Below are 27,102 nucleotides of genomic sequence, written 5' to 3'. Positions count from 1 at the left end.
ATATTTAACATAGAACTGTACGGAATTACAAATGGATGAGCTATGTGAATGATGAGGCCTTTTGCCAGTACTATTTGCTTGTGGATTTGGTCATGGTTGGATTATTTAAAGTCTTTTGAGGTGTGTAGTGCCAATGTGCTCATCTCTTCACCTTGGTTTGGTCAGCACCTACCAGGAGGATTACAATACAATTAATGTTGAAGTGGAAACCTGGATAGAAGTGCCCAACTGGACTTTGGCCCTAAGCTATAAATCATATGTGTATCTACTGTGTCTTTACAATGTCTGGGATAGATTTGATTTCACAGCCTCAGCAGATCATTGTACCCGAGCTGTCTGATTTGTGGTTGGGACCCCACAAGTAAAAGAGTAGAGGGAGCGGAAAACGTCAATCGGCCTTGATTTAAACCAGTATCTTCGGTCAAACTTTCCTGCCTCATAATGACTGATAAACTTAAACATGTCCTCTGTCATTTCACGTTCTGTTCGTCCAATGGAACAAAAACCATTGTGGTCTGAGCGGAGTCGTCCTGTCTCGATACGGATGATAGTAGGCCAATTCGGACTCTCGTTGCTCTGCTGTTTTTGCAATTAAAAGATGACGCAATTCAAAGAAATGAACAATCTTTTTATTAGCAGGACCACTGGGTACGTCGACACTAACAACCAAATAAGCCTTAGATTTGCATGGACTCCGTGGACTCCGTCGAGCCCGCAGACGGAGCACGTTGGTGGGGGTGGTTATGTAAAGACCTGGGTGCTCATAGGTGTCTTTCCTATGCAAGGCCGTTCCGCTCCTCCTCCCACTGGGTCCCCATGCTCCACTGGTGTCTGGCTACAGCGCATATCATTATCCATCACATGGATCGGATCGCTATGACAACCTGCCCAGAATAACGCCGCACACCGAGAGTGACATCGAGATGGAGAGATGGAGAACAAGAGAGAGCAGGAGGGTGATATGGAAAATTATGGGAAAAAAAAGAATATTTGATAGGGAAATACACATGTGGAAGTGATTTAAAGTGAGTGAATGCATTTGTTTGTGTTAAGCCTACATTAAAATCATATATTATGCAAGGACCATTGAATATTGCAATAGCGTTAAACTTAACAATTTCTAAATAGCCTTGAATATGCCTGAATCAAAATCAAATCAAAATCACACACTAAACTATTATTGTTAAGTTTGAAGTTTTTTCAACAACAATACTTTCTTTCTGTGAGGGATCTGCCACCTGTGTGTCTCCATGGAGATGCTATTGCTTTACCTGGAATGTTCCACAGTATGGTGTTAAACGTATCTTACATTTTTCAGTTACAGTTGTTTTTTTGTTTCTTGTTTCAAAAAACACCTTGAAAAGCCTAAACTTTTTCTGTGACCGGGTTCGCCTCTCATAGTTCTGACCTGTGACATGGCCTAGTAGTGTCACCTCCATGTTTCCATGGAGATAGATAGGCTGTAGGGATGTAACAATAAGCAAAATATATGATATTGTATCGTCAAAGTTCTCACAACAATATGGTGGACCATCACAATATACTGAATTACAAGTCTCTTAGCTTAAATTACGAGTTATGGTGTAGCAATAGCTCAAAAAAGACAGAGGGAACTACATAGATCATGCAGACTACAAGAAGAAATAACAGTTCTAGGCACTTTTAAGTCTTAGTTCTTTGGATTAAGTCTTGTCAAGGCATTTTAAGAGGAAAAAGTAGCATACTAACAGTTTTGTCTCCACAAAAATATCGCAATAAATATCGTACCGTGAGGTTCATACCGTGACGATATTGTATCGTGAGACTGGGATATCTTTACACCCCTAACAGGCTGTATGCCGTACTGTGGAACATTCTAAGCAAGTAATAACATATTCATAAAGTCAAGCAGAGAGTGAACTCTTTATTACAAAAGTTACATGATGCTACGTTAAAGGTGCACTATGTAACTTGCTAATTCTTTTCTCCGTTAAGATGTCATTGCTCTGTCTGAAATGTTCCACACTATAACATTAAACAGCTGTACTTTAGATTTATTAAACAACAGGTGGTCTTATAGCTCAAAAATACCTAGAAAAAAGGCATTCTGACTGTGAGCAGAGCTGCCTCTCTGACCTGTAACTTGGTCTGGTTTGATTGCCATGAAGATAGAAAGGCTCAATACCATACTGTGAAATATTCCAGACAAAACAATAACGTCTCCATGGAGAAAAGCATTTGACAGACCTGCCACCGAAAAACTTACACAATACACCTTATTTGAGCCTTGAGCAGCTGTCTTAATCTTTCTATCTTGATACATGATATGATATTTAGGCTATTATGTTTGAATGACGGATATACAAGGATTTCTGCAACATTCGGGTATAATTAATTACCAATTTACTGCACCATGTACCTGGTCCAGTGGGATTCAAAGAAGGCCGAGTAGTAGACAATGAAAGGCAGCAGCACAGAGAACGCCCACAGCAGCAGAGTCGGGAAGAACTGAGTGATCACCGGGCTCTGTACTCAACACACAAACCATCAGAGTCAGCTTGGTGCTAATATTATTAAGGAAATTAATGCGCGAGACTGACCTGCAGACTCTCCACAGGCCTGGTGACGTTGAACTTGTCCATGGTGTTGACGATGATGGCCGGAGTGGTGAGGAAGAAGAGCAGGAGGAAGAGCAAAATGTTGAGGAGGACGCAGCGTAGCCACCAGCGGTACCCACACACAGACAAGTTCTCCCTAGACAAGAAAAGCAGAGGAAATGTTTATCATACAGTTAAGTGGATATTAAAGTGGACAATGCAGGCTATTTTCAGATCTATTATAATGTTGTTTCCTCATCAAAAACATATCTGGAGTTAAGGCTGTACAATTAATAGAATTTTGATAGCGATTTCAATTTGTGTGTCAAATGATCTCCAAATTCATATAATCGAGTTGAAACGATTTACTATACAGCTTAAGTTTATTTAGGGATGTTTTTTACATAAATAAGTATTAATTTTAGTTTTTAAATACAGAGATTGTAGAACAGCTGGATATATAGTTTATTTTGGATACATTTATGTTTTTCTATGCCTTAATTCATGTTCAAAGTATATTTTATTCATTTTATGTTTTATACATCACAAAACTGCTCTTAGGTTCATATTTGTAGCCTTTATTTATTTTTAATTTGAAGGTTTGTGCAAATTATCAATACCAAAGTGTTTTTTTGAGAGAGAAATGTTGAATAAATGCATCATGTAACAAAAAAATAATAGTTTGAATAATCGTGATTTCAATATTGTCCAAAAATAATTGTGAGTGGTTGTTTTTCCATAACCGAGCAGCCCTGCCTGGCGTTGTGTTTTTATTTACCCATTTTTAACACACAAACATGCATATTTAGAGTTCTACAAATATACACCTCCTCTAGAATCATTTGGGTGATTTCAGTGCTGTAATTGCCATTCTCTACTGAACTAAAGGTAATAGGTAGCTGTTAACTTGAAAACTACCGCTTCATGACATTACAAGGTGGAACAGAAAATTTGGGACTTCGGAGATGTAGAGAGACGAATAATAAAGGACTACTCAAACATGTGTAAATAAAACAAAACTTTATGTATGGTTTTGATGAGGAAACAACATTATAAAACGGTTTGAAGCTCACACGAATTAATTTTGTGTAATACAAGACCCTTATATGAGCTAACTCTCTCCTGCTGTGCACTTCTAGCTTGTATATAAAAGTTTGTTGGAAAAAGGTTGGGCACACCATATTTCAAAGTGTTATTTTGATGAGTGAGGCGCACTGTAGGCATATGAGCTTCTCTTGTGGATAAACTCACATAATATGCATCAGTTATGTAATCGCACCAGGCGTTGTTTGCTTTCAAAGGAGGATGATAGCATACAAATTGACTGAGCAGGGGGTAGGGCCACTCGCTTATGGAAAGAAAACTATAATCATGATTATTTGGGCCTTAATTTAAATCAGGGAAAACTGTTATTTATCTAATGCTAAAGATGAATCAACTTTTTGTCATGTATTAGTAATATTTTGTGATTCTTGCTTTAAAGGTGCATTATGAAACATTTCTTGAGAAGGGCCAGCCAGCCACGTGTCTCCAAAAAGAGGTTATTGCTTTGCCTGGAATTTTGTACAGTTTGGCATTAAATTTGTTGAGCTCGTTCAATTACCGATCAATTACCGAAAATATGGATTCTTTCTAGTGGGGTGACTTCTCCACAGATCTGATGTGGTGGAATCATAAGCTTGTCTTCATGGAAATGCACACAAATAAATAGCTGACCCACCACCAAAAACAGTTACACGATGTAAGCACTTATATAATTTAGGACAGAAATGAATAACTGTTTCTTTAATTATCTTCGATTAAAACACAAAAAAGATGAGTCACCTACCTCTGTAGAAAGTGCTAATGCAGTTTTGTCTGTGAATTTTATCTTTAAAGGTGCAACTTTTCTGGTGGTAGGTAGGTCTGCTACCTACTAGGGTTGGGCGGTAATACGATATTACAGTATCCAGCAATATCGAAAAGTAGCATTTCATTACCATTATTTAAAAAATCTGCAGCGCATAAGGACCTAATATAATATTATAATTTATTGATACCTATATTGTATTTTCAATTTAATGCTATCATGATTTAAAACTAATAGTGTCTATAATGTTTTATTTAACTGCGTGGGGAGGTGACGTTCGATTAGTTTCGTCCCGTTGTCACGTGATGCTCATAAAGGAGACCAAGACAAGATGGCAAGTCCGGCCACAAGCAAGTTGGTCCCCCAGAAAACCCACATTTGTTTATGTTTTACAGAAACAAAACCACATGGCTCATTTGCATAAACTATAAAGCGCTAATAAAAACAACTGTTTCCTTGTGCGCTGATGCAGTTCAGCTTCTGTTGGACTAAAGGACACGATTCAGTAGATTATATATGATCTTTCTGTGACAGAGGATGTGCGGCTGATGCTGAGTCCGTTCTGTGCGTGTATCGTGCTGGAGATGGTTCATGTGAAACTTTTCAGATATTGTAAGTCTGCAGATCATACTCATAGACTAAATATCGGTGCAGCTTCGTAGTTTACCAAAGTCGTACTAAAACATTTTGGTAATACGGTAATACCGTATAGCCCGGTAAAATCCCGAGAAGTTTTAACAGTATCAAAATTTTGATACGGCCCAACCCTACTACCTACTTGTCTCCATGAAGATGTTATTGCTGTGGCATGTTCCATGGTATGACAAACTATCCATCTAGCATTTATTCATTACAAGTGGTTTTTATTACTCAAAAATACAATAATCCCTTCTGCAAATAAGGGCGACTCTCCACAAATCTGAATAGTGATGGCATAGTACGGAAACCTGGTTGTCTCCCTCGTGGCAAATAGGTTTAATCTATATTCTGAAACATTCTAGACAAAGCAATAATATTTCCATGGAGACAAGCAGGCGATGGACCCTTCATTAGAAATGTTATGCAGTCGTCCACTCATTCAGTATTTCAACAAATAATTATTGCTTTGTTTTATGTCTTCTAACATGAATGTATCTATGTGGAAAGGTGCACTGTGTAACTTTTTTGCTTGTCTCCACAGTATGATATAAAACAAATAAATACAGAGGTTTTTATTTCTCAAAACCACAGATCTGACTTGTAACTTGGCCTGGTGATGTGGCCTACTTGTTTAATTTAATGCCATACTGTAGAGCATTCCAGGAAAAAACATCAACACCTACATGGACCCTCTACCACAAAAATTGCATAGTGCACCTTTAAATATGCTGTTTCACTATTTATTAGGTTGGCCTGCATTAAAACACACAGCCTTTTCAGGGAGCTGAGGTTAGCGATGATGGACAGCTGCTAACAGACCATCACTGTCAGAATCCTAAACACTAACAGCATGTCTTTTCCCCACTCTTATATTTTGGTAAGACTTGGTGTGGAAGAACAGATTTGCTTAGCGCAGAGAAAACAGGGCCGCAGATGTTTGGTGTTTCGTTTTCCTCAAATTTTGCCATTTCAAAGTTTAGTCACGATCCAGAGGTTTCCAAACATACCCAATATATCAGGCCTAATTACAGGGAGCCTAATGTCTCAGTGATGGATAGGTCTTGTAAAATGGCCTATTACATCAAACTCTGGATGGCAGTGGTGATCGGATTTCCTCCCACAGTCACACATCTTGTGAGATTAGGTTTAAACTTTGTCTGTGAGAAGTGTCTGTGGGCACTTCTGAATACTATAATAAACTTAGGCCATAACCAGGAGGAGGGCTGAGAGTCGCCTCTGCACCCAGGCCCTTTACTGAGGCCACAATCTACACTTTTGACTGGAAATTTAAGAAGCATTGCACTAATTAAAGAAGGGCTTTACAGTGCATTAATCATTCAATCCACACTAAGTGGTGATAAGCTACTATTGTTGCCACAGCTGCCATGGGGTAGACTGACAGATGCGAGGCCGCCAACCAATGCCATGTGGCCAGAGGTGGAACGTAACAAAGTTAAAAAAAAAAAAAAAAAATGTATCAAGTTCATAATTTGAGCAAACAAAAATTTACAAATAAAACAATAAATAACAACAACAACAACAACAAAAACAAATGATTCAACTGTTTCTATTGAACAAAAGCACAAACCTTTATCAAAAAAAATACATTTGAAGCTTTATTAGATCTGTGCTTTTTACTCTTGTAAGTAATTTTTAAACAGGTACTTTAATAGTTTTACTTAAGTCAATTTTTTCATGTGATTATCATATGACTTTTACTTGAGTATTTATTTTGTCTTCCTTACGGACACCTGTCCAAGTACTAGCCAGGCCCAGCCCTGCTTGGCTTCTGGCCACAGAACTGTGTGGTCCTGCTTCTTTACTGTAGCATTTAACCATAGTAAGCGTACAATTTTCACTGATTTCATTCATTGCTTTTATTGCTGATAAAGAAGTCAGAATATGAGCAGTGGATGGAGATAGGAGGTAGGTAAAAATTGTAATTTCTGAGCACTCAAGCCTGGAATGCAGGACAATACAGGATTACTCAAACATGCATGAATCACTCTAATTACAACTGTGAGTAACCTATAATGGGAAACTACTATGACCTGGGTAAAAGCTCATAATTATATTTTACATAATGTGTCTCCTTTAAGGTTCATCATTATAGGTAGAGGGAATGATAGGTTTGGTTGGTACTGACCAGATGATGTCACTGGGGGCAGGGGCGTAGCTCACCCCCCATTTCTGAGACTGGACCACTGCGCTGATGCTAGACTGCTGAACACGGCGCTGGCACTGGACACGCCTGTAGTCCTTCACAATTCTACAAAAATAAAAATACATTTTACTCCCAAGCACCAGTTTGGTTCTTTAGTGTTCCTGTTTAAGATAGATGCACTCTCTACCCTCCATTTACCTGCTGTTTTAGCTACATGCAACAATACTCCTGAACCCCTTTTCCAGTGCAGCAGAAGCACCAGCCTCTCAATCAACTCCTCTTCACTACCACTATCATACTTCATAACAATGTTGATGTTTCTACCTTTAAAACTGGATTAAGCCAGAGCCGAACTGGGTAAAACAAAATTAATGCAAATATAAAATTAACCTAAATTTCTCCAAACACAATCTCCAAATTGACTTGATTGCTTTTAACTTTTATTTAAAGCAACACTGCATAACTTTCTGGGGGTTTCATGACTCTATGGACCTGAAAAGTTAAAACCACACACTTTGGAATATTCTCTGTGGTGATACATATGTTTTATGCCATAATGTCAAACACTACTACAACATTTCCATGGAACCAAATAACTACAAGTCAGGTTTGTGGAAAAAGTTATGCAGTGGGAGTTCCATTGGGAATTGGAGATCTCTTCCAAAAATCGACTTGAGTACTAAAAACCACTGTCACAAATGATCCACTCTGGTTTACGTCACTGAATGCGTACACAGCCGTCATGCGCTCATCCCTGAAGGTCACAAAGGCAATTCCCAGTCTCTTGGTGGCGATGCGATTCTTCTCTGCGTTAAACTCATCAGTCCTCTTCTCCTCCAGCTCACTGTAGTACTGCTCTGCATCCACCTGCACAGGACAACAGCACCCGTCAACACCCGTCAACACCCGTCAGCACCCGTTGACACAGTATACTGCCCTATAAAGGCAAAAGACCTTAACTTGCCAGAGTGTGAAACTGAGAAAAATTACTTAAAAGTTTCTGTTTTTTCCTGACTAAAGTGTAATAGGTAGGGCTCCCAAAAAAAAACTAGTTGCTATAATGATGAAATATTTGTTTGTGAAAAAGTAAATCATCACAAACAAATCATACAGTGTTATTGCCTTTTGCCTTTGCACGACTCCTTAATTTTGGCTCATGATACAATGGCAGAGTACAGGAACTGCCAAATAAGAATCAGAGGTCCATTTTGAGCTCAATATTTTTCACAATATTTATTCACATGATAAAAGAGGTCTCAACTACCCTCCAAAATGACATTAACTCATTTTTGACTAAACATGATGTTACAGAGTTCTGTCTTTGTAGGGAAGTACAGCCATATGTAGAGTGACCACTGAAAATTTTGCAACGTGAGGGACATGTTATTGAATGTGGTGGAACATGGAGGGATGGATCCTGGAAATGTAAGCTCTTACATAATAACTGCAATAACGCCATATGATTTTTGTCATTTTTATCAAACATAATACCAGACATGAACACCAGACATGAAGTACATCATTATAAATACTGCAACTGAGTACAGTTTGGGGGTTATTTTAAAATGGATTTTTAAACCTGTACTGGCATTTGTAATTAACTGGTAATTAATTATATCTACACATGTAATTGTAATAAGTTAACAACATTGCACACCTGTACTGATTGTTTAAAACTTAATACAGTGTTGAAAAGTGTTGAAGAGTAACTAACAACTAGTACTGGTAAAAACAGTTTTTTTTTACGTGCATTTTTACTTCCACTTTAATTCTAATTTGCTTGTGCTTGTAATTGTGTACATTTTTAGTCATGCAACTGTACACATTTTCAGTCCTCTTTCCACCACTGTGTAAATCACAGAGAGATGGGAATAGCAATAGGGTCCAACATATTAGAACTCTGAATGCCAGTACAAACAAGTCTTGATTTCTTTGCAAGAAAAACAAAACATCTTATTTCATCTTATAACGTCTTATTTTTTATAATTCATGAGGAATCAATTAAAATGGGAGATAACTTAACAATAACTACATCTTAATTATCCTTAGAATGAATAAAGAATTATTTAAAATGAACATTATCTTAATTCATAATGAACAAATAGTTTATTAAGACTGCTTCAGGCTTAATAACTACTTAAGTAACATCGTAACCCTTTATAATTAAGTACTTAAGAAAGTTAGGTAGTTAGTTAATTAGTTTATTTAATGAGACAGGGACAGTGCACAATATACATTAACCTTAACAGGAGAGATGCATTGTACCAGGTTGTAGAGGTTAATTAGAGGCAGGTTAATTGATTGATTGTATTTAATTAACCTCAGCTATCAACTATCAGCTATTCTTCGCGGAGACCTATGCAGCATGTCTTGGGTTGATGGGGGAAACTGGAGCGCCCGGAGGAAACCCATCCAGACACGGGGAAAAACATGCAAACTGAAAAAGCCTGAATCTTTCTTAATAAATGATGTCTTCATGGAAATTATACTGCTTAACCTAGAATGTATAGATACAGTATATATTAAACCTATCTATCACGAGGGAGACAAGGAGGTTACAGCAGTACCCTACATTACAGTTCAGATCTGTGGAGAGTCTCCCTTATACCCTGAAAGAATTATTGTGTTTTTGAGCAAAAGAAACAGCCTTTATGAATAAATTTTTGACAAATACGTTTAATGTTTTACCATGAAAGATTCAAGGTAAAGCAAGAACTTCCCCATGGAGACAAGTAAAGTTGCACAGAGCAGCTTTAAGGCTAATTACAAGTAAGGCAAATTTGTATATAAGTGAGATGAGGGACAGGGGCCTAAGTTCAGGATCCACATGTGCTTTCACTTAAGTATGTTTGGATTGCAGTGCCCTCAAGTGGCCAAGCTATTTCTGTGCAGGACCGCAGAGGCTGATGTGCACAGCAGCAGCCCCTCTGGTAATTACAAGCACGGTGACAGGACTTACTTGTTCGAACCCGCACGCATCACAGCAGAAGATTTGAGCGCACGGGTGGGTTTTGATCATGATCTTGCCTTCCTTCTGGGCTTTTGAGGCGAAGTACAGGCGGCCTTTCATGGCTTTTCGTCTGCAGAGAAAACATGATCATGAAGTCCAAATGCAATGCAAATAATACGTTTTGAAAAGTATATGGGAGTACCTCTCCAAGTCCAGTTTCATCAGCTTGTGGACGTCAAAGCAGAAGCGTATGTCTGTGACCGTGCAGCTCGGGTAGGCCTCACTGGGGAAAAATAAAGCAAGATTTGCAAATGTTGAAAATTACGGATGTTATTATTATTATGTATCACTGTGCTGCCAGAAAAATGAATTTCCTTTGGTATAAATAAAGTATTATCTACCTATTTATCCATCAGTGTTGTTTATGATGGTGAGACATTGCAGGAAAAACAAAACAAAACATTCTTAAATTTAGAGATATCTATTTGAAACTTCTCCTGTAGTTGACTCACATAAAATGTTTTATATTAGGAACATGAAAAGAGCCAAGGTGAAATTTCTGGCTTCTTTTTGTTGATATATTAGATACTAACAATTATACAGAGAGGATTTTGGATATCATATTTAGTATTATTCAAGTAAACTAGATCTGACAGAAAATTTGCCAAAAAATTCAAATTTCTTCTAAAAACTAAAATCAGACTTGGAATTAGATAACAAAAATCCTGTACATTTTTTCAATATTTTATTAAGTACAAGATTAGAAATGTTGGTGTGTGTAGGTGCTACTTAAAGGGGTGATCTTTATGTCCCTATGAAAGGAAAATGCATTTTCAGACAACAGACTCAATGGAGGCAAGTTCACTAAATGAAATATTAAAACATCTTTCAGTGCAGAGCGGACAGTTTTGAAAGCTTGTGTGCTCAGAAACCACACTGACCCAAAAAACAAACAAACAAAACAAACAAATCAAAACAAAATAAAAAATGTAGTCAATGCAGTATTATACTATATTACTAATTAGTATTACGCGTACTGAAAATGTTTGGTGATGAGCCCTGGGTCGGAGATCTCTCTGGGAATAGACGTGATCATCAATGTCCGGGCTACCTGTAAAAGTAAAACCATAAAATATTTACACAATTAGTGATTCACTTAGCGAGAAGTCCTGTATACTAAAATAGGTTATTCATATTGTGCTAATATGGAGCACACGTTTGGACTTTAGACATTTACTCATTTACTATAAGCAAACAGAGATGGGCAATATATCAGTACTGATATTGATATTGGTGATATTATCTGTGTAATCCCTCAGTCGTCCAGGTACGATCAATTTCTTTTGCTATTGGTGATATTATGGTTGTATTTCATTCCCAGAATTCCTCAGAGCACGTGTAAAAAAACAGTGGTACAGAAATAGAAGAAGAAGTAATGAAGCTGAAAGGGCCCATATTATGCTATTTTCTGATCTGTGTTATATTCTTGTTGTTTCCTCATCAAAATATACCTGGATGATGTTCTCTGGGATAGAAAACACTTTGTTCCACCTTGTGATGTCATGTGGTAATGCAAGAAGTGCTCCACTGTGTTTTTAAACTCACACACACCTTCACCAGAATCATTTGGATAATTTCAGCCCGGGAATTTCCAGTCTCTACTGAACTTAAGATAAGAGGTAGCTGTTACCTTGAAATTACCACTTCATGACATCACAAAGTGGAACAGAGCATTCTGAACTTGGGAGATATAGAGACGAATAAAGGATTACTCAAACATGAGCGAATGAAAGAAAACATAACTCCAGGTATGTTTTTGAGGTAACACCATTCTAACATGGCTTAAACCACATAAAAGTCGATTTTGCTCAATATAGGACCTTTAAGAGGTAGTTGTATGTTTTCACAATAGTCATGAAAAGTACCACAAATTGTATTATACCCCACATACATTTAGTAATTATTTTAATTTAATTTGTGTCCGTAACTACTTCCAATCTTACCATTTTTTAACCATAGTTTTACAATACATCATCCAAAATGATTACACCATATACACAAACCTTGTGGTCCTCCCTGTACTCCAGCCGCATGGAGTGGTGGGCCATGCACAGCAGAGTGAGGATGAAGTACATCAGAGCAAAGACACTGTGGAGCCATAGAAAACGATCCCTAATGAAAAAATAGGTATATTAGGAGACAAGCCTGGTGCCTTCAGAAGAGTCTCTCACACTCTATTACACCCACTCTGTGTTCATGTTAACCAGAGTCGTTCGGCCAAAGTTTTCTGGGCTGTCCCCTGTTGAGAAAATGGAACAGTGGGTCAGACATTTTAATTTTTGCTTATTTTCTTTTGTCTTACAAGCATCACAGAAATCGATTTTCCTGTTTTCCAATCAAACCACATTCTGTCATCTCACTCATCACATGATATTTTCACACTATTTTCACAGATGGGATCCTCGCCCTGTGGGTCTCCCGTTTTTAACGAGGGTCGTTGTGTTTGGTGTTTCCATGGCAACCTGTCAGCGGGTGCAGCTTTATGGTGACACCCTGCTCCATGAGATGACAGCAATAAACAGTAATAAAAACATTTGTGTGGACCAACCAGGATCTCATTATGGAAAGACTTACTCAACACTTTCAACCAAGTAAACAAACAAGCGGTGTGGGGCTGTTCTGTGGCTCCATCCCACCCTGCCTCCCACACCACTGTGCTAAATGAAGCATGCTATATGTCTGTATTACTCTACCTGCATAATTGACACCAGAATACTAGCAACTCCCTTCAATAAAAGTCAGCTGAGTATACAGTTTATGTGTGAGAAATTGTTCAATTTGGACTTTTATGAGTGGATCCAAGTTAAATTTATTTCTGCATGGGAGTAATTATATTTTTGCACAAAACATTTGAGTTTGCCTTGAGCAGATCTTCCATTGGGGTCATAAATCTTCAGTGTATATGTGCCTGTGTGCGCTGTGTGTGATTGTCTCTTGTGTGGCCCGCCCGCTGCAGTTTGAGGGTATCCCGGTGCTTCTACAAACACTTGGCTGGAACAGAGCAGCTCTAAAATACCCAGGAGCTTCCCGGAAAAGTTGACCGGCAGAATGACGGCCAAAGACAGCAGGCACACCACGCTTAGCAACAGGATGATGTGGCGCTGGAAGGACAGGTATGTGACTGCATCCAAGCCGCACTTGCTCCGGATCTCCTCATCCCTGACAACAAACAAGGAAGTGGGGCACAGTTAGGCCATTGTATCTAATAATACAGTCTGTGAAAGCAAACAGTGATTAAAATAGTGTAACATGGAGACATAGTGATGTCATTTGGGTAGGCACATCCTTCACTGCTGCCAAGGTAAAGAGCCCAACATAGGCATACTTCATCATGAACAAGGCTGCCCTCTGCTTTGTGTCAAGTGTGTGATCAGAGAGACTGAGGAGCCTGTTTCATAAACAGCACAGAGACAGAGTGTAAAAGCAGAGGCCTGCCCGCTGCTCCGGACAGCCCACACAGAGTGACTCGCAGGGTGGGTTTGCTCTTTCCCAGGGATGCTGGGGTGAGCCGCTGGCACGAGAGCTAAAAACAGAAGCCACCATAATACTATGGAAACCATGGAGAGTGTGGAAAGGCTCTTTTACAGCCTAAATGTGTTGTGTGCAGTCAGACTGGAGCAAGTGCAAAAAGCCAATGGGAAACCACGGCTCCAGCGGTCGCATGAGCTCAGTGCGTTTGTTTTTGTTGCTAAATGACATATAACGCAATGACTTTACATTTACTGGTGACATCAGCTTTGAAGACACAGGCCAATAAAAGGAAGAAGGCTAAGATTAAACTGCAATTACCAGAGCTTTGTACTTACTTCATATGGTAAAGAGATGAGAGCCACGAGCAGAAGCCCTGCAAGCACACAGACATGATTAAATACACAGACTATTAGAGGTGATAAATCACAAACAAGTAGGCCACATCTGGGTCTTCACACAATCTAATAGTGTAACCATGGTGGAGACACAGATATGAAATACTACATCTGCACTGGCCCCAAAGCTGAACCTCACAGCTGAAACACAGAGCTGGGCCTTAGAGCTGGGCCTAATGAGCCTCAGAGCCGGGCCTCAGAGCCGGGACTCAGAGCCGGGACTCAGAGCCGGGCCTTAGAGCTGAACCTCGGCGCTGGGCCTGTATGGCTCTGGTGGACTGGCACTGTCCAGTTACAGCACAAACAGCATGGTCTGTCACACTGGTGTGAAGGAGACGCAGTGTGTCGGCTGACTCATGTACGGTACAGCAGCACTCAGCACTTTACACCTACAGAGAACTATGTCCAAGTGAGTGACACCTCCACAACACAACAGCACCACCACACAACAGCTGGAGACTGTCTGGGCCGAAGAAACGTGAGCATGGTATCTGCGCATATTTACATGAGTCAGCATTCTTTCTGTGCTGCTTTAGACTGAACTATTGTGTTGTTCTTTCAGGTTTACCTTATATATTGTACATTTATTGCATTTCACAATCCAAAAACATAAATGATGATTACAACATGCATAGTTTGGATTTAACTAATGTAATGATAAATAACCAAACAAAATACTAGATCACTAGATTAAAGCTTGACATCTACAGTGATTTGCAAAGGCGATATAATGTAAATCATTTCTGTGCATTTTAAAATTATGAAGGAAATCCTGCATGCAAAATATTGATTAGAATATTACTATATTAATCTATTTACAACCTTTACACTGTAATAATATTTATAGAATGGAGCATGTTGGTGGAAAAAGTTGCCTATATGTACAATATAGTAGACAGATGTATGACAGATAGGGGTGAAGAGGAAGAAGTGTGTACATCCTCCTCTTTTCATTCTGGCTCATCTCCACTGATTCTGAGTAAGAACATTTGCAACTCAAGACTGCCCCTAGGGGATGGCTACATAAAGGGGATGAGCATCTTTTGTATAGCTTGAAAAAAATAAAAATAAAATAAAATAAAATATCAGCTACTGACCATGTCCTTGGTTTCGGAGTCTGATGGGCTGCAGTCTGAGGGGGACTTCTCCTTTTCACTTTGTTCACCATAGAACAGCGATGTGAGACTGAAAAGATACACAAACATGATGTCAAATTTGTGGATATAATGAAGTTAGTGTATGTAAGTATTTTTGTAATAACTTAAAGGTGAGCTAAGGAACTTTTTGGTGACAGGTCCATCATCTGCTAGTCTCCTTGGAAATGTTATTGCTTTGTACATACAACATTATCTATTGGTGTGTTTATTAGGGGTGTAAAGATAACCAAGTTTCAGGATTTGATATCGTCACAGTATGAAACTCACAGTATGATATTTATTGCAATATTGTGGGAAAGCTCATGATATGGTGGGGAGACTAAAGCTTAGGGATGTAACAATATCCAAATTTCTTACGATATTTTCACAATATACATCTCATGGTACGATATTTATTGTGATATTTTGTGAAGACTTAAAAGTGCTTAGAAAATGCTATTTCTTCTTGTAGTCTGCACTGAAATGGAGCAAAGGATCATGGTCTATGTAGTTCCCTCTTTTTAGCTATTGCTGCACCATAACTCTTAATTTAAGCAAAGAGACTTGCAATTCGATATATTGTGATGATCCATGATATTATTATGAAAACTTTGACGATACGATTCCAGGATATTTCAGTTATTGTTACATCCCTAGCGTTTATTCCTGTGCAGACTTTTCTATTGCTGAACCAATAGGCCTAAATTAAATGCCCTACTGTGGAACATTCCAGGCAACACAGTAACTTCCATGGAAACAAGCGGTGGTGGACCCTTTACCATATGCATATAAGGATATTACAATGTACCAGTATGGCAAAAATAAAAGAGAAGGCCCTGTATTTATGTATGATTTATAATCCAATAGTTATGTCTTATTTTTATTTATTAATTTTTTTTCAATTTGTTCAATATTTTACCAGGTAAGTCAATTGAAAATTTACAATGACGACCTGGCCAAGAGGCAGTATAAAACAGAAGCAGAAACAGAACATACTCACACATCAACCATAATATGAAACAGTGAACAGAGACATAAGCCAGTGAAACATTTGCAGATTAAAGATATTAAAGTGTTAACAACATGTGCAACTTTCCTGTAAAATACTCTGGATGGAGATTTTTTAAAATCGACAGAGGTAGGTTGCACCAGTCCCTAGTTGCTATTTTTAGTACTTATTTTGCATTTATTATTACCATTTATGTTTCTGCTCTTTGTTATTATATTTATTGTGATATGTGAGCAACTATGTTCAAAAAATGTCCCTTGTGGATCAATAATATTCGTATAAGTCTGTAAATGAATGACTTTTGTCGTGCCATTTTCCACCAGCAGAGCGCGCTGACGACTCTGCTCCAGCCAGGCTCTACTCCGTCCCCATTTGTTGTGTTTACATGTGTGACAGAGCAGAACGTGCAGCAGATTTCTCCAGGAGTAAAACATCCTGAGAGGACTTTACCTGTCATTCTCCATCAGCAGAGCCAGACGCCCGTAGTCCCACGCAGCCTTCCTCAGACACGAAAAGATGAGCAACAAAAACTGCAAAAACGAGACAACAGTGCAAAGATGAACATTGAAAACCTCATTAGGGCTCCCGTCAGGACTTGTATATAAATAAGAGACACATATAGGCAACCAGTCAACCTTAAGAATAATATATGGTTGTCGTGGAAACAGGCAGAGAGGGGAAGTGCACATGCTGGGAGCGCGCTAATAACAACGCCAACCTCACGAGGCGATCGATACTGTGGGACAAATGTGCGTATTGCTCAGGCACAGCGGAGAGGAGAGGGAGCTAAAAACAGAAAGGAAATTGAATTATGTGCAGAATTGAATCTAAAGGCCCGTGAAGTGGCATCGAAGTGTCAACAATTCTATTAAGATACAGGCAATGTCCAGTTTATGGCCACTACAGATGGCACATGTGTCCAAGCAACTATGGGCATTAAAGGGACAGCGGTGCATTCATGTTCAACTGCTGTATCCTGGAAATAGAGGGAGCAGGAGCCAAGGTTATACTGCCAAAACAAATTATATCTAGATTCTTGACTTGAATTCATGATATCTTGTTTTGAATTGGTGGTTTTCAAATTTTAAAATGTTATAATTCCTGTTGCAGCATTGATTATTTTAACCTGAAGATGTGGTTTAAACTAATACCTTCCGTGTCAGCAGGGTAAGATAAATGCTCTTACCCGTTTGGCAGACTTCTTATTTCAAGCTAAATGATTTTGGAACTAATCAGAAATGCCTTGAAACTTAAATATCTAATTAAACCTAAATGAATTAATTCTGCTCAAATTCGAAATCATACAATATTAATTAATTCAAGTCAATTTGAACCAGTGTTAGAGGTTCAGTTGTACACTGCGCTGACAGTAAATGTAATGATTATTATTGGAAATATTGACTATTGCAGTGACCTCATGCTGGGGGTGTTCTACATGTATCTCTATGTTGGAATGTTAGAGATAGGATGACCAGACTTTAAAAATCAAAAACTCAGATTGGCGGTTGGTAATAATAAAATTGTGAAATGAGTGTGTAATTAAGGAAAATTTTTCTCACTCTGCCCATCCATGACTAATAAGTGAGTCAGTATAATCACATTTTCTTTGTGTTTTTTATTTTTTTAAGCAGCTTTTCTGTATTTTATCTAATCAAATGACAATTTATGTCTCTCTTTACTGTCCACTGGGACAGGGGACACAGGGCTACAAAATTGGGACTGTCCCGGGTAAATAGGGATGTCTGGTCACCCTAATTAGAGATATACATGCATAACACAGAATGGCAGCTTCCATGGAGACACAAGCGTTCATGATCCTGTTCAAGGATTTGAGTTTGATTTTCAACAAAAAGGTGAGAGTGAGTAAATAAACAACTATTGGCTAATGCTAGCTTGTGACTGCAATGTTATTTCACAGGGATTTGTTTAACAGCACAAATCAGCTCACCTGTTCTAGTTCCAACTAAACCAGCGCTGTTCTGTTCTGTTCAGTTCATATTGTGTTAAAATAAAGCTCAGATTAAAGTCTAATAAATCTTCAGACAAAGAAGTGCCTTCAGTTAGCATTACACCCCTGGGGAATGTTGATGGCCTCATCAGAAAATTATCAATATGCCAAAAAAGGTCCTGTTTGCACCTTCCCTTATCATCAAAGCAACAAAGCAACAAAGCAACAAAGCAATGTCATATAAAATAACTAAACTGCATCTGCTGTCTCCTGGTGATTTGTGGCTCCACTTTGAACATTTCTATGCACTATTGATAGTTGCACTGACCTCACGTTAGGGGTGTTCTACATCTATGTGATATGGTGACACAATGCCACATTAGCAAACATAGGGTGATCGGATGTCCCATTTACCTAGGACAGTCCCAATTTTGAGCCCTGTGTCCCCTGTCCCAGCAGATTTATCCAAAATCAGTAATTTGTCTCAGTTTTATACAAGAAATGTCCCAGGTATCCCTATTTTTGACCAATCTGATTCCTGCCAACAGTAAAAAGAAGCATGAATTGTCATTTGTTTAGGTAAAAATGACCAAAACACAAATAAATTGTGACTATACTGACTCAAATTAGTGCTAAATACATACCAATTTCCCGTAATTATGCACTCATTTCACAATTTTATTATTACCAACCACTCCAAACCAGGGATGTCCCAGTTTTTTATTTTGAAAATCTGGAAAAAAGTTTTAAGATTGTCTAAAAAGTCAATAAAACGGATTTGAACAGCATAATTTCAGGAGCCTGTAATCAACACGTCCGTACATGGTCATGTTAAGGTTTTTGATTTTCAACAAAAAGGTGAAATTGACTACCAGAAAAAACTGCTGGTTAACACAATTTAGCTTGTGACCATAATTTTATATGCGAGAGACTTGTTTAAGTGCACAAATCAGCTCACCTGTTGTTCTTTATGGTGAAATTGTGAAAAAATAAAGCTCAGATTGGAGTCTAACTTGAGTAACAGAGCTTTAGATTGAGTAGTGCCTTCAGTCAGCATCACTAGTATCAATAGGGCCTATAAAGTAGATATGCCCTTTGCCCCTTTGCAGTTTCCCCAATCAAAATAATTACTATTACTGTGTTGAACTGGATGAAATATGATTCATTTGTATTCCGTAAACACCTATAAAGTTGTCCCCCTTATTGAGATACACAGAGCTGCCTGTCTCCCCTCTCTCTCCGCGCTCCTCCACAGCCTGACCTTGCGCCTCCCTCTCCGTCTCATGTGGTGTATATTTTTCATGTTGACGCGTGGGCCCCGTTCACTCTGCTCTGATGAGTTATTCTGTACCAGGACGGATCTGCTGCAGAGGCGTTCTCTCGTCACCAGGGGGAGGTGTGCGTGCTTTGACTCATGCCCATCATTAAGAGACAGTGTTGTGTTGTCTTGGTAACAGAGCGCTGATAAAATGAGATAATTAAATAACAGCAGGCGTGACAAGGGGATGGCGCTGGAATCAAGAGAGTTATAGTCGAAATTACAAAATTACTTGTAAACGATCTATTGTATTGTGAAAATGAACATTAGGCATGACTCATTTGAGATTAATAGAGTTCAAATGCTATTTTTAAGTCAGAGTTTGGTTATAATACAAATTCTACTCTTAAAAACATAATAATATAAATTTAGTTACCATGAAAACTAAACTAACCTACAACGTTTTTCCTCTATTCCAGGGATTATTGAGCTGGCTACCAATGGGCCTTTACAAAAATTACAAAAGACATGTATAATCCAGTTTCTAGGATGCCTCTTTATACACCAACTTGGTATTCATTGCTTGTTTGTAGCATTTTTAAAAGTATACTCCTCAGTGAGCTAAGAGGTACCCCTAGAGCAGACCCGGGCATTGTACAGTTCCCGGGCCACATACGGGTCTTTGGTTGATTCTGACCGGCCCGTTTAAGCTACTTTGGAATTACAAAATAAATATATTTCATAATTTTACCTTATGCGTCGACTAAAGCTGCATTGCTTTTATTTTAGAGGTGTTTGTTTAATTACATTTTTGTAAGGCAACCTCACTTTTTCATTGCTAAGTCATAACATACAGCTTGTTAAAACAATGTCGTTTACTGCTTTTTATAAAGAAATACAATTAATATTATGCAGAATTAAGTCACACATTTTGGCCAGGCTCTCCACAATATTTTCTGTTTCGCAAAAATAATTGCCCACCCCTGCCCTAGAGTCTTTGTGCCATCTTTTGGTGTTTTATGAATAGAGAAAATAGGACTGTGTTCCATAGACATGTAACATTTTACTATATTAAATACCAAGACTAAGTATTTAAAAAGCAAAGAACCTTTAGAGGCTCCATATTACAAAAAAAATTACTCTTGTGAGCGTTAAGCCATGTTAGAATGTTGTTACCTCTTCAAAAACATACCCAGAGTTGTGTTTGGTTCATTCACATGTTTGAGTTACCCTTTATTATAAGTCGGTCTACATCTCCAAAGCTCAAAATGCTCTGTTCCACCTTGTGATGTCATGTAGTGCTCGTTAACATCTACCTTTTACTTTTAGTTCAGTAGAGATTGGCAATTTCAGAGCTGAAGTCTTCTGAATGATTCTAATAAAGCTGTACAAAGTTTAAAAACACAGTGGAGCACTCATCTTAAATATACAGGATTTGTGTGTTACGTGTGAATGAAACAAAACACAACTCCAGGTATGTTTTTAGTGAGGACACAACATAACATAAATCAAAAGTATGCTGAATATGGGCTCTTTAAAAACAATTTGGCTTGATGTGGTGATGACGTTCTTAAACTGATATTGCTTTTGCCACTATTTCACCATGGTTTGGTTCTGCTAGTGTACTCTCACTTACCTTAAAACCTAACACACGCTGGGTTTTTTTTCCCCTCACCTCTGCGCCCTGTGAGAAGAGATCCCTCCTAACAGTGCTGATGGGGCTGTGAGGCTCCATTACCATCACAAGCGTATCTGACACAGCATCTGCTCTGCTCACAGCGCTCGCTGTCTCCTGAGTCCCAAACACATGTACTCATACGCCTGGTTGTTTATATCTTATTCAAACCACACATGATACAGAAGTGAAAACTAGATAAAATGTACAGAATCTGCTCATTTATATGCTGAAGTGCATATGACAGGTTTTCATGATTTTCTAATTATTATATCCAGCTTTTTATGTTCTAATGCCGATGTTGAAGTGTTTGCTGATACCTGATATCAGTGGGTGTTTTGTAACTTATTTATCATATAAAGCAATCACAGAACAGCTTTGAAAAAAAAGTTCAACATTACAAGGTGTTTTGGTCCAATATGGGTCTGTAGATCATCTTATTACACCTATTTAAACACCAAAATGTAATCGACTGAACTGATATCTTGCGACTAATGTCTGATCCATAAGAAATGTTAAATATTGTCACAGATATCCGATACCATATGGTATCCTAGTTTTATATCAGTCAAGTCAAGTAGCCTAAGAGACAGTTTGAAGTTGAAAAGAAACAGGCTGGCGCCACCTAGTGCCTAAATTTCATTTCTCTCCAGTGACTAAGTCAGGAATCGGAATACACTAGATGGTTTGCTGCGAAGCCATGACGTCAGACTCAATTGCTTCCCTGGGTCCCTTTTGTGGTACAGCACAACAGTAAACAAAGTGGTCGAGATGGATGTAGACGAAGCAACGATGGCAACGATTCCCAAGATCAATTATTTCAAGCCGGTACAAAGAGAAGGTTTGGTGAATTTTATCAAGGGAAAAGACATTATTGCCCTTCTTCCTACGGAATTTGGCACATTACATACATCATGACCAAATAGCAGCAACTGGTTAAATAAAAAAAGTACCCGCCTACCGTTGAGTGAATAAATCCTAATGCTGCAAGGCCAGACGGTTTCCACGAAGTGAAACAGGCTGATGAATCAGGTTAACAGGAACTAACGCTAAGTTTTAAAACAGAATACTTCTACCTATGTTCAAAATTCAAAGTTCAAAAAAGTTTATTGTCAATTCTTAATGCGAAACATAAATCCAAGTTTTCTTTGGGGAGATGCAGACTCCTAGCTTCCTGGCAGCCTGGTGGTTCGAGAGGCGAGAGATAGGTCATCAGCACTGAAAATTCCATCCAAAATGCATGGACAACTTATTATTAATTTAACTTGAATTTTCTGTCAGTTTGTTATTTATTTTTATTTTGTTAAAGTCTGAAATGACTATTTTTTTAACAGTTACCGCTGTGTAGCCTGTCTTATCTGCTGCCCATATCCAACCAGGAAATTTAATTATCCAACTCCAGATATGCAAACAGTAGAAAAAACTAGGCAAGCTTTTAATAACAATAAAAAGACTTAACAATTTCAAGTATGATTAAGTGAAATGTGTGGTCTAAGCTGGCATATGCACTTTAGTCTAAGCAGGAGCCTCTTACCATCCACAAAACAACGTTGATGGCGAGAACAGTGGGCACGCCTCCGAAGGGCAGCCCCTGGAGCACGCTGCTGTGGGAGTGTGCGTGGAAACATCTCTCCGCTGTGCTGTTCTCTTCCGAGCGCCGCAGGAAGTCCAGACTGTTCAGCTGCACCGGCCTCCCACCCACAGGGGGGCCTCTCGTCACAAAGAGCACAGGGTCAGCCATCAGAGCGCCAACATACCTGGGCAAACACAAGGCACAATAAAAAATAAAAAATCTATACTGCATAAGTGGCACATGTGGCTCGCATTTTTGCCTGACAGCACAAAGCTCTATGACTTCCACAAATGCGTTGCCAAAAAAAAAAAAAAAAAAAAAATAGACATATAAACAGCAATTTGTGTGTTCTTTTGTACCTGTTTCTCAATAATTTGATGCGGTATTTACTACTAAAGTCGGACTAAACACCTAAACTCCCCCCAAAACTACACCACTGGAGGCAGCACACCCTCAGGTTGTTTTATAATACCAAGTTTGTACTAAAGTAGCAAAAAATGTCTAGGAACAGTAGATGCTATTAAAACCATAAACACAGTAAAAAGTAAATGTGTTTAATTCTACTTTAACGTCCCCAAGTTGGGAAACACTGGAGGTACTGGTTGAAGCAAGGGTCAAGTGTTGCCTGACCAGCCTACATTCTGTTGTACATTCTGTTCAAACCCAGAAGGGACTGGAACCGGACCACAGTGGGTGAAAATCGTCCATCCAAACTTAAGATGATTCACACACCTGCTAATTTGTAGCACGTGTCTCTCATATTGGTATCATTAAGAAGTTGCTGATACGATACATACTTTGATACATAGGTCATGATACGACACATATCTCGATACAGTGCACTTCCAATTCAATATGATATATTTTAAATCAATACGGTTCAATAAAAAAATGGCTAAATCATGGCTGTGACACTAAATGTCTTTGTTAAACCACTTCTTGTGCAAAGTGAATATGAAACACACACAATTTTAATCCTCAAAACAGTGAAAATGTCAAATGTGTTGCATAAATAAATTTCCTTCCACTAAACAAATAACAAAACTGTAGCACTGTAACAAAATAATTCAGTAAAATATACCAAAAATACTCTTGGCAATATATCGATACAGCAAACACCGATATTGATACTGTATCATCACATTAAACAATATGATTTATCAATATTTCAATATTTTTGCACACCCTTTGTCTCCCAGTCATTCAGAACAAAATATATAGCTTCTTTTACCTGAGATAAGTAAAAAAATCCTTTATGTTGTTGTTTGTTTGTTTTTTCAATGACGCCGTGTGAAATCGGGGAGACAGGATATGATTCTAAATCCAGTCTTCTTTTGTCAAAGCGTGGGGTTCTGGCTGACCAGGTAAGGTCAAGTGCAGAGAACTATGTGAACTATCCACCCAGGGCAAAATCAATATATATTTACTGTGATTCTCAAGATATTGTAGAAAGTTTCAATTTCAAACAATTACGACTTCTACAATTTTAGAATGAAAGTAGGCTGCACCAGTAGAAATAAACCACTTTGAATGCAGAATTACTACTGTATTATTCAATTTGAGAATGAATAAAACATGCCCTGCCCAGCTCTTGCGCCCCGGATGTGTGTGAACGCGATGAAACATGTGTGTGTAAGTGCCGCTTTGATAAGATCAGTCTGATGTCCACCCGCTCCATTAGTCCTCATTGATCTGTGCTGCCTGACAAATGCCACTGAGGATGGGACATGAGAGCCACAAACATACTGTGTCACACTAACATTACCAGTGCTTTGAAACGCCATTCTCCACAATAGAGGCCGTTAAATGACCAATTTAACCACTTAGGGCTTGTATAGACAGAATAACAGTCTCACTGAATGCTATGAGTGGGTAAAACAAATGATCTAATGCTTTCCAAACTGGACACTGTGCACGTCTGTTAGACTGGCACACATGGAGGGGTAGTGCAGCAGTTTGTGGATACTCCTGTTTTTGTTAAAAGTGTACTATGTGACATTTCTGATGGAAGGTCTGCCAATTATTTGTCTCCTTTAATTTGCCAGAAATGTTTCACAGTAGGGCATAAAACACTTATACCTTGCATTTATTCAATTGCAGAATAAAACATTTTGTGAACAGGCATTCTTACTGTGTGTGGGCTCACCTTTCCACAGATCTGACTGGTAACTTGCCTATATAAAGATATATAAATATAATGCCATACTGTGAAACATTCTAGCTAAAGCAATACGCAGGTAGAGGTAAGGATGCACTGATCCAACTTTACCGATACCGATTCCAATATTATAACTTAAAATATCTGCCAATACTCAATATCAACCAATATCTGTACAGAGATTGAAAATATCATTTATTTCTTTTAAACTAAAATAATTAAGACAAAACGGATCTAAATGTGTAATGTAGCTCATATTTATCTCTTAAATAACCACAGAACAGCTTTTATAAATTTTGATAAAAATTCAAACATTATGAGACTTTCTATCTTATTACATCAATTTGTATTTTTAACCATAATATCGCCTGAACCAATATTTTCAGTATCAGCACCGATATCCAATACCAGTATCGGATCGGTGCATCCCTAGGTAGAGGACTTTCAACCAGGAAAGTTACATAGTGCTTCAAGTACTTAGTCCTGCTGCTTTAATATATACTGGTTTAAACCTGGTGCAGTATTTGGACCACAACTACTATGTACAATTACTACAGCTACTACAACTAATAAACTGAATTGTTTATTTTGCTTATAGTGAGTGGAGAAACAGACCGGAACTAAACGTCACAAGTGTTTCACCACAGAAAGAAGATCTGAACCATCCTGCCCTCAACACCACACTCCAGATCAATACAGCCCCGCCCCAATTGCTGTGCTCTGTGTTTTTAAAAACAATGAAAGAAATACTCAGAAGCATTTTGTGCACAGTCCAAAACAGGTTAAAAACCATCTGAAGTATCACGACAAAGTGATTCATTGGCTTGTCATTGATGTTTTCCTATTTGTGACACAGCAGTCATGATTAGTGCGACTGGACTGTGGCTGGAGAGAGGGAGAGGAGGAGATGGACAAAGAGAGGGAGAGAGGAAGGTGGACAGAGAGAGGGAGAGAGGGGAGATGTGTAAAAATAACACAGCACTTTAGTGGATCTCCTCTTTCCTGTTGTGAAACTGTGGATCTTTGGGTCAATATTCAGATAGCATCTTGGCTGTCTCCCCGGTGCAGGGGATAGGCCCGACCAAATAGAATGAGCCCATCTGCCCTCCAGCTGTGCTACAATACAAGGTGCAAACTAACAAAGTAGATCTACAAATAGATATGGCATATGCACTTAAAACCTCTTATTCATTGAACCATCACACTTCTTTTTCCAAAACTGGAAAAATGTGTCCACGTAATCCCATAAACCCCATCTGCCAATTTGGAGAGTTTATAGTATTGTAATTTAGTTTTTTGCTTTCTGCAGCACGATGGTTAAATATTTTTGCCCAGCCTCTTTATATTTGTCAGCTCATCGCGCACAGAGTGAGTGACAGGTGGATTCAACCAATCACAGTGAAGAGCATACATTTAGTTTAGTTTAGTCATAATCGGAATATATCTAAAGTGTGGCAATTGTTTTTAGCTCTTCCTTTTGGAGCTGCGCAGGAAAGTATCTATATCGCAATATTGAATCACAAAATAATTGATTATGCAAGATATACTGTATTTCACAGTGTTTACCATTAATACAGGAGACTGTGGTTGCCCCCCATGGTCTAAAATTCTCCCCCATAGTATAAAAACAACCTGGACTACAGGGCTGGGTATCATTCAGAAGTTGCAGATACGATACATACTTCAATATAGTGATCTTACAATTCAATATGATTCAATACAATATATTTCAAATCGATTCAACATGGTTCAGTAAAAAATTATGTGTAAATCGTGGCTGTGATACTAAAATTCTTTGTTAAACCACTTCTTGTGTGAAGTTAATATGAAAAACAACCCACATTAATCATTAAAACAGTAAATATGTCAAATATGTTGCATAAACGAGTTTCCTTCCACTAAAACAACAAAACAAAACAAACAACAAAACTGTATCACTGTAACAAAAATAATTTAGTAAAATATACAAAAAAATACTATGATATCGATACTGTATCATCCCATTAAATGATAAATTATATCGATATTTCAATATTTTTGCACACCCCTACTGGACTATACATTGTCCATACATTACAACAAACTTAGACTTTGTTGCTCATTGTATTATCATAAACTTATAAAATAGACTATGATTGCATGAAGCTTAAACACAGACAGTAAGTGACATTTATACTGTGCAAATTGAATGAGATTAAATTATTCATATCAAAAAAATTATAATTGTGCCACCATAATCTT

The 27,102-nt window shown here is 38.2% G+C and overlaps 1 protein-coding gene across 1 annotated transcript in view; it reads right to left on the bottom strand.

Annotated features, from left to right (window-relative positions):
• The window catches only part of tmem63c (transmembrane protein 63C), a 32,337-nt gene extending 7,850 nt beyond the window's left edge, over nt 1-24,487 (bottom strand). The window contains exons 1-15 of the mRNA XM_055160835.1: nt 24,475-24,487; nt 22,665-22,840; nt 16,700-16,779; nt 15,202-15,289; nt 14,045-14,082; nt 13,255-13,397; nt 12,426-12,477; nt 12,242-12,350; nt 11,216-11,289; nt 10,381-10,461; nt 10,188-10,308; nt 7,962-8,095; nt 7,211-7,333; nt 2,580-2,733; nt 2,399-2,505 (exon numbers count right to left, since the gene is read on the bottom strand). Coding sequence (XP_055016810.1) covers nt 2,399-2,505; nt 2,580-2,733; nt 7,211-7,333; nt 7,962-8,095; nt 10,188-10,308; nt 10,381-10,461; nt 11,216-11,289; nt 12,242-12,350; nt 12,426-12,477; nt 13,255-13,397; nt 14,045-14,082; nt 15,202-15,289; nt 16,700-16,779; nt 22,665-22,840; nt 24,475-24,487 — 1,493 coding nt within the window. The remainder of the gene's footprint in view (nt 1-2,398; nt 2,506-2,579; nt 2,734-7,210; nt 7,334-7,961; nt 8,096-10,187; nt 10,309-10,380; nt 10,462-11,215; nt 11,290-12,241; nt 12,351-12,425; nt 12,478-13,254; nt 13,398-14,044; nt 14,083-15,201; nt 15,290-16,699; nt 16,780-22,664; nt 22,841-24,474) is intronic.
• Between the last annotated feature and the right edge of the window lie 2,615 nt (nt 24,488-27,102).

This window comes from Boleophthalmus pectinirostris, unplaced genomic scaffold (assembly GCF_026225935.1).
Source record: "Boleophthalmus pectinirostris isolate CB_2022bp ecotype Guang Dong unplaced genomic scaffold, ASM2622593v1 HiC_scaffold_10, whole genome shotgun sequence".
Taxonomy (NCBI): domain Eukaryota; kingdom Metazoa; phylum Chordata; class Actinopteri; order Gobiiformes; family Gobiidae; genus Boleophthalmus; species Boleophthalmus pectinirostris.
Note: the sequence above shows the minus strand (reverse complement) of the source record. Positions and strands in the feature narration are given on the sequence as shown.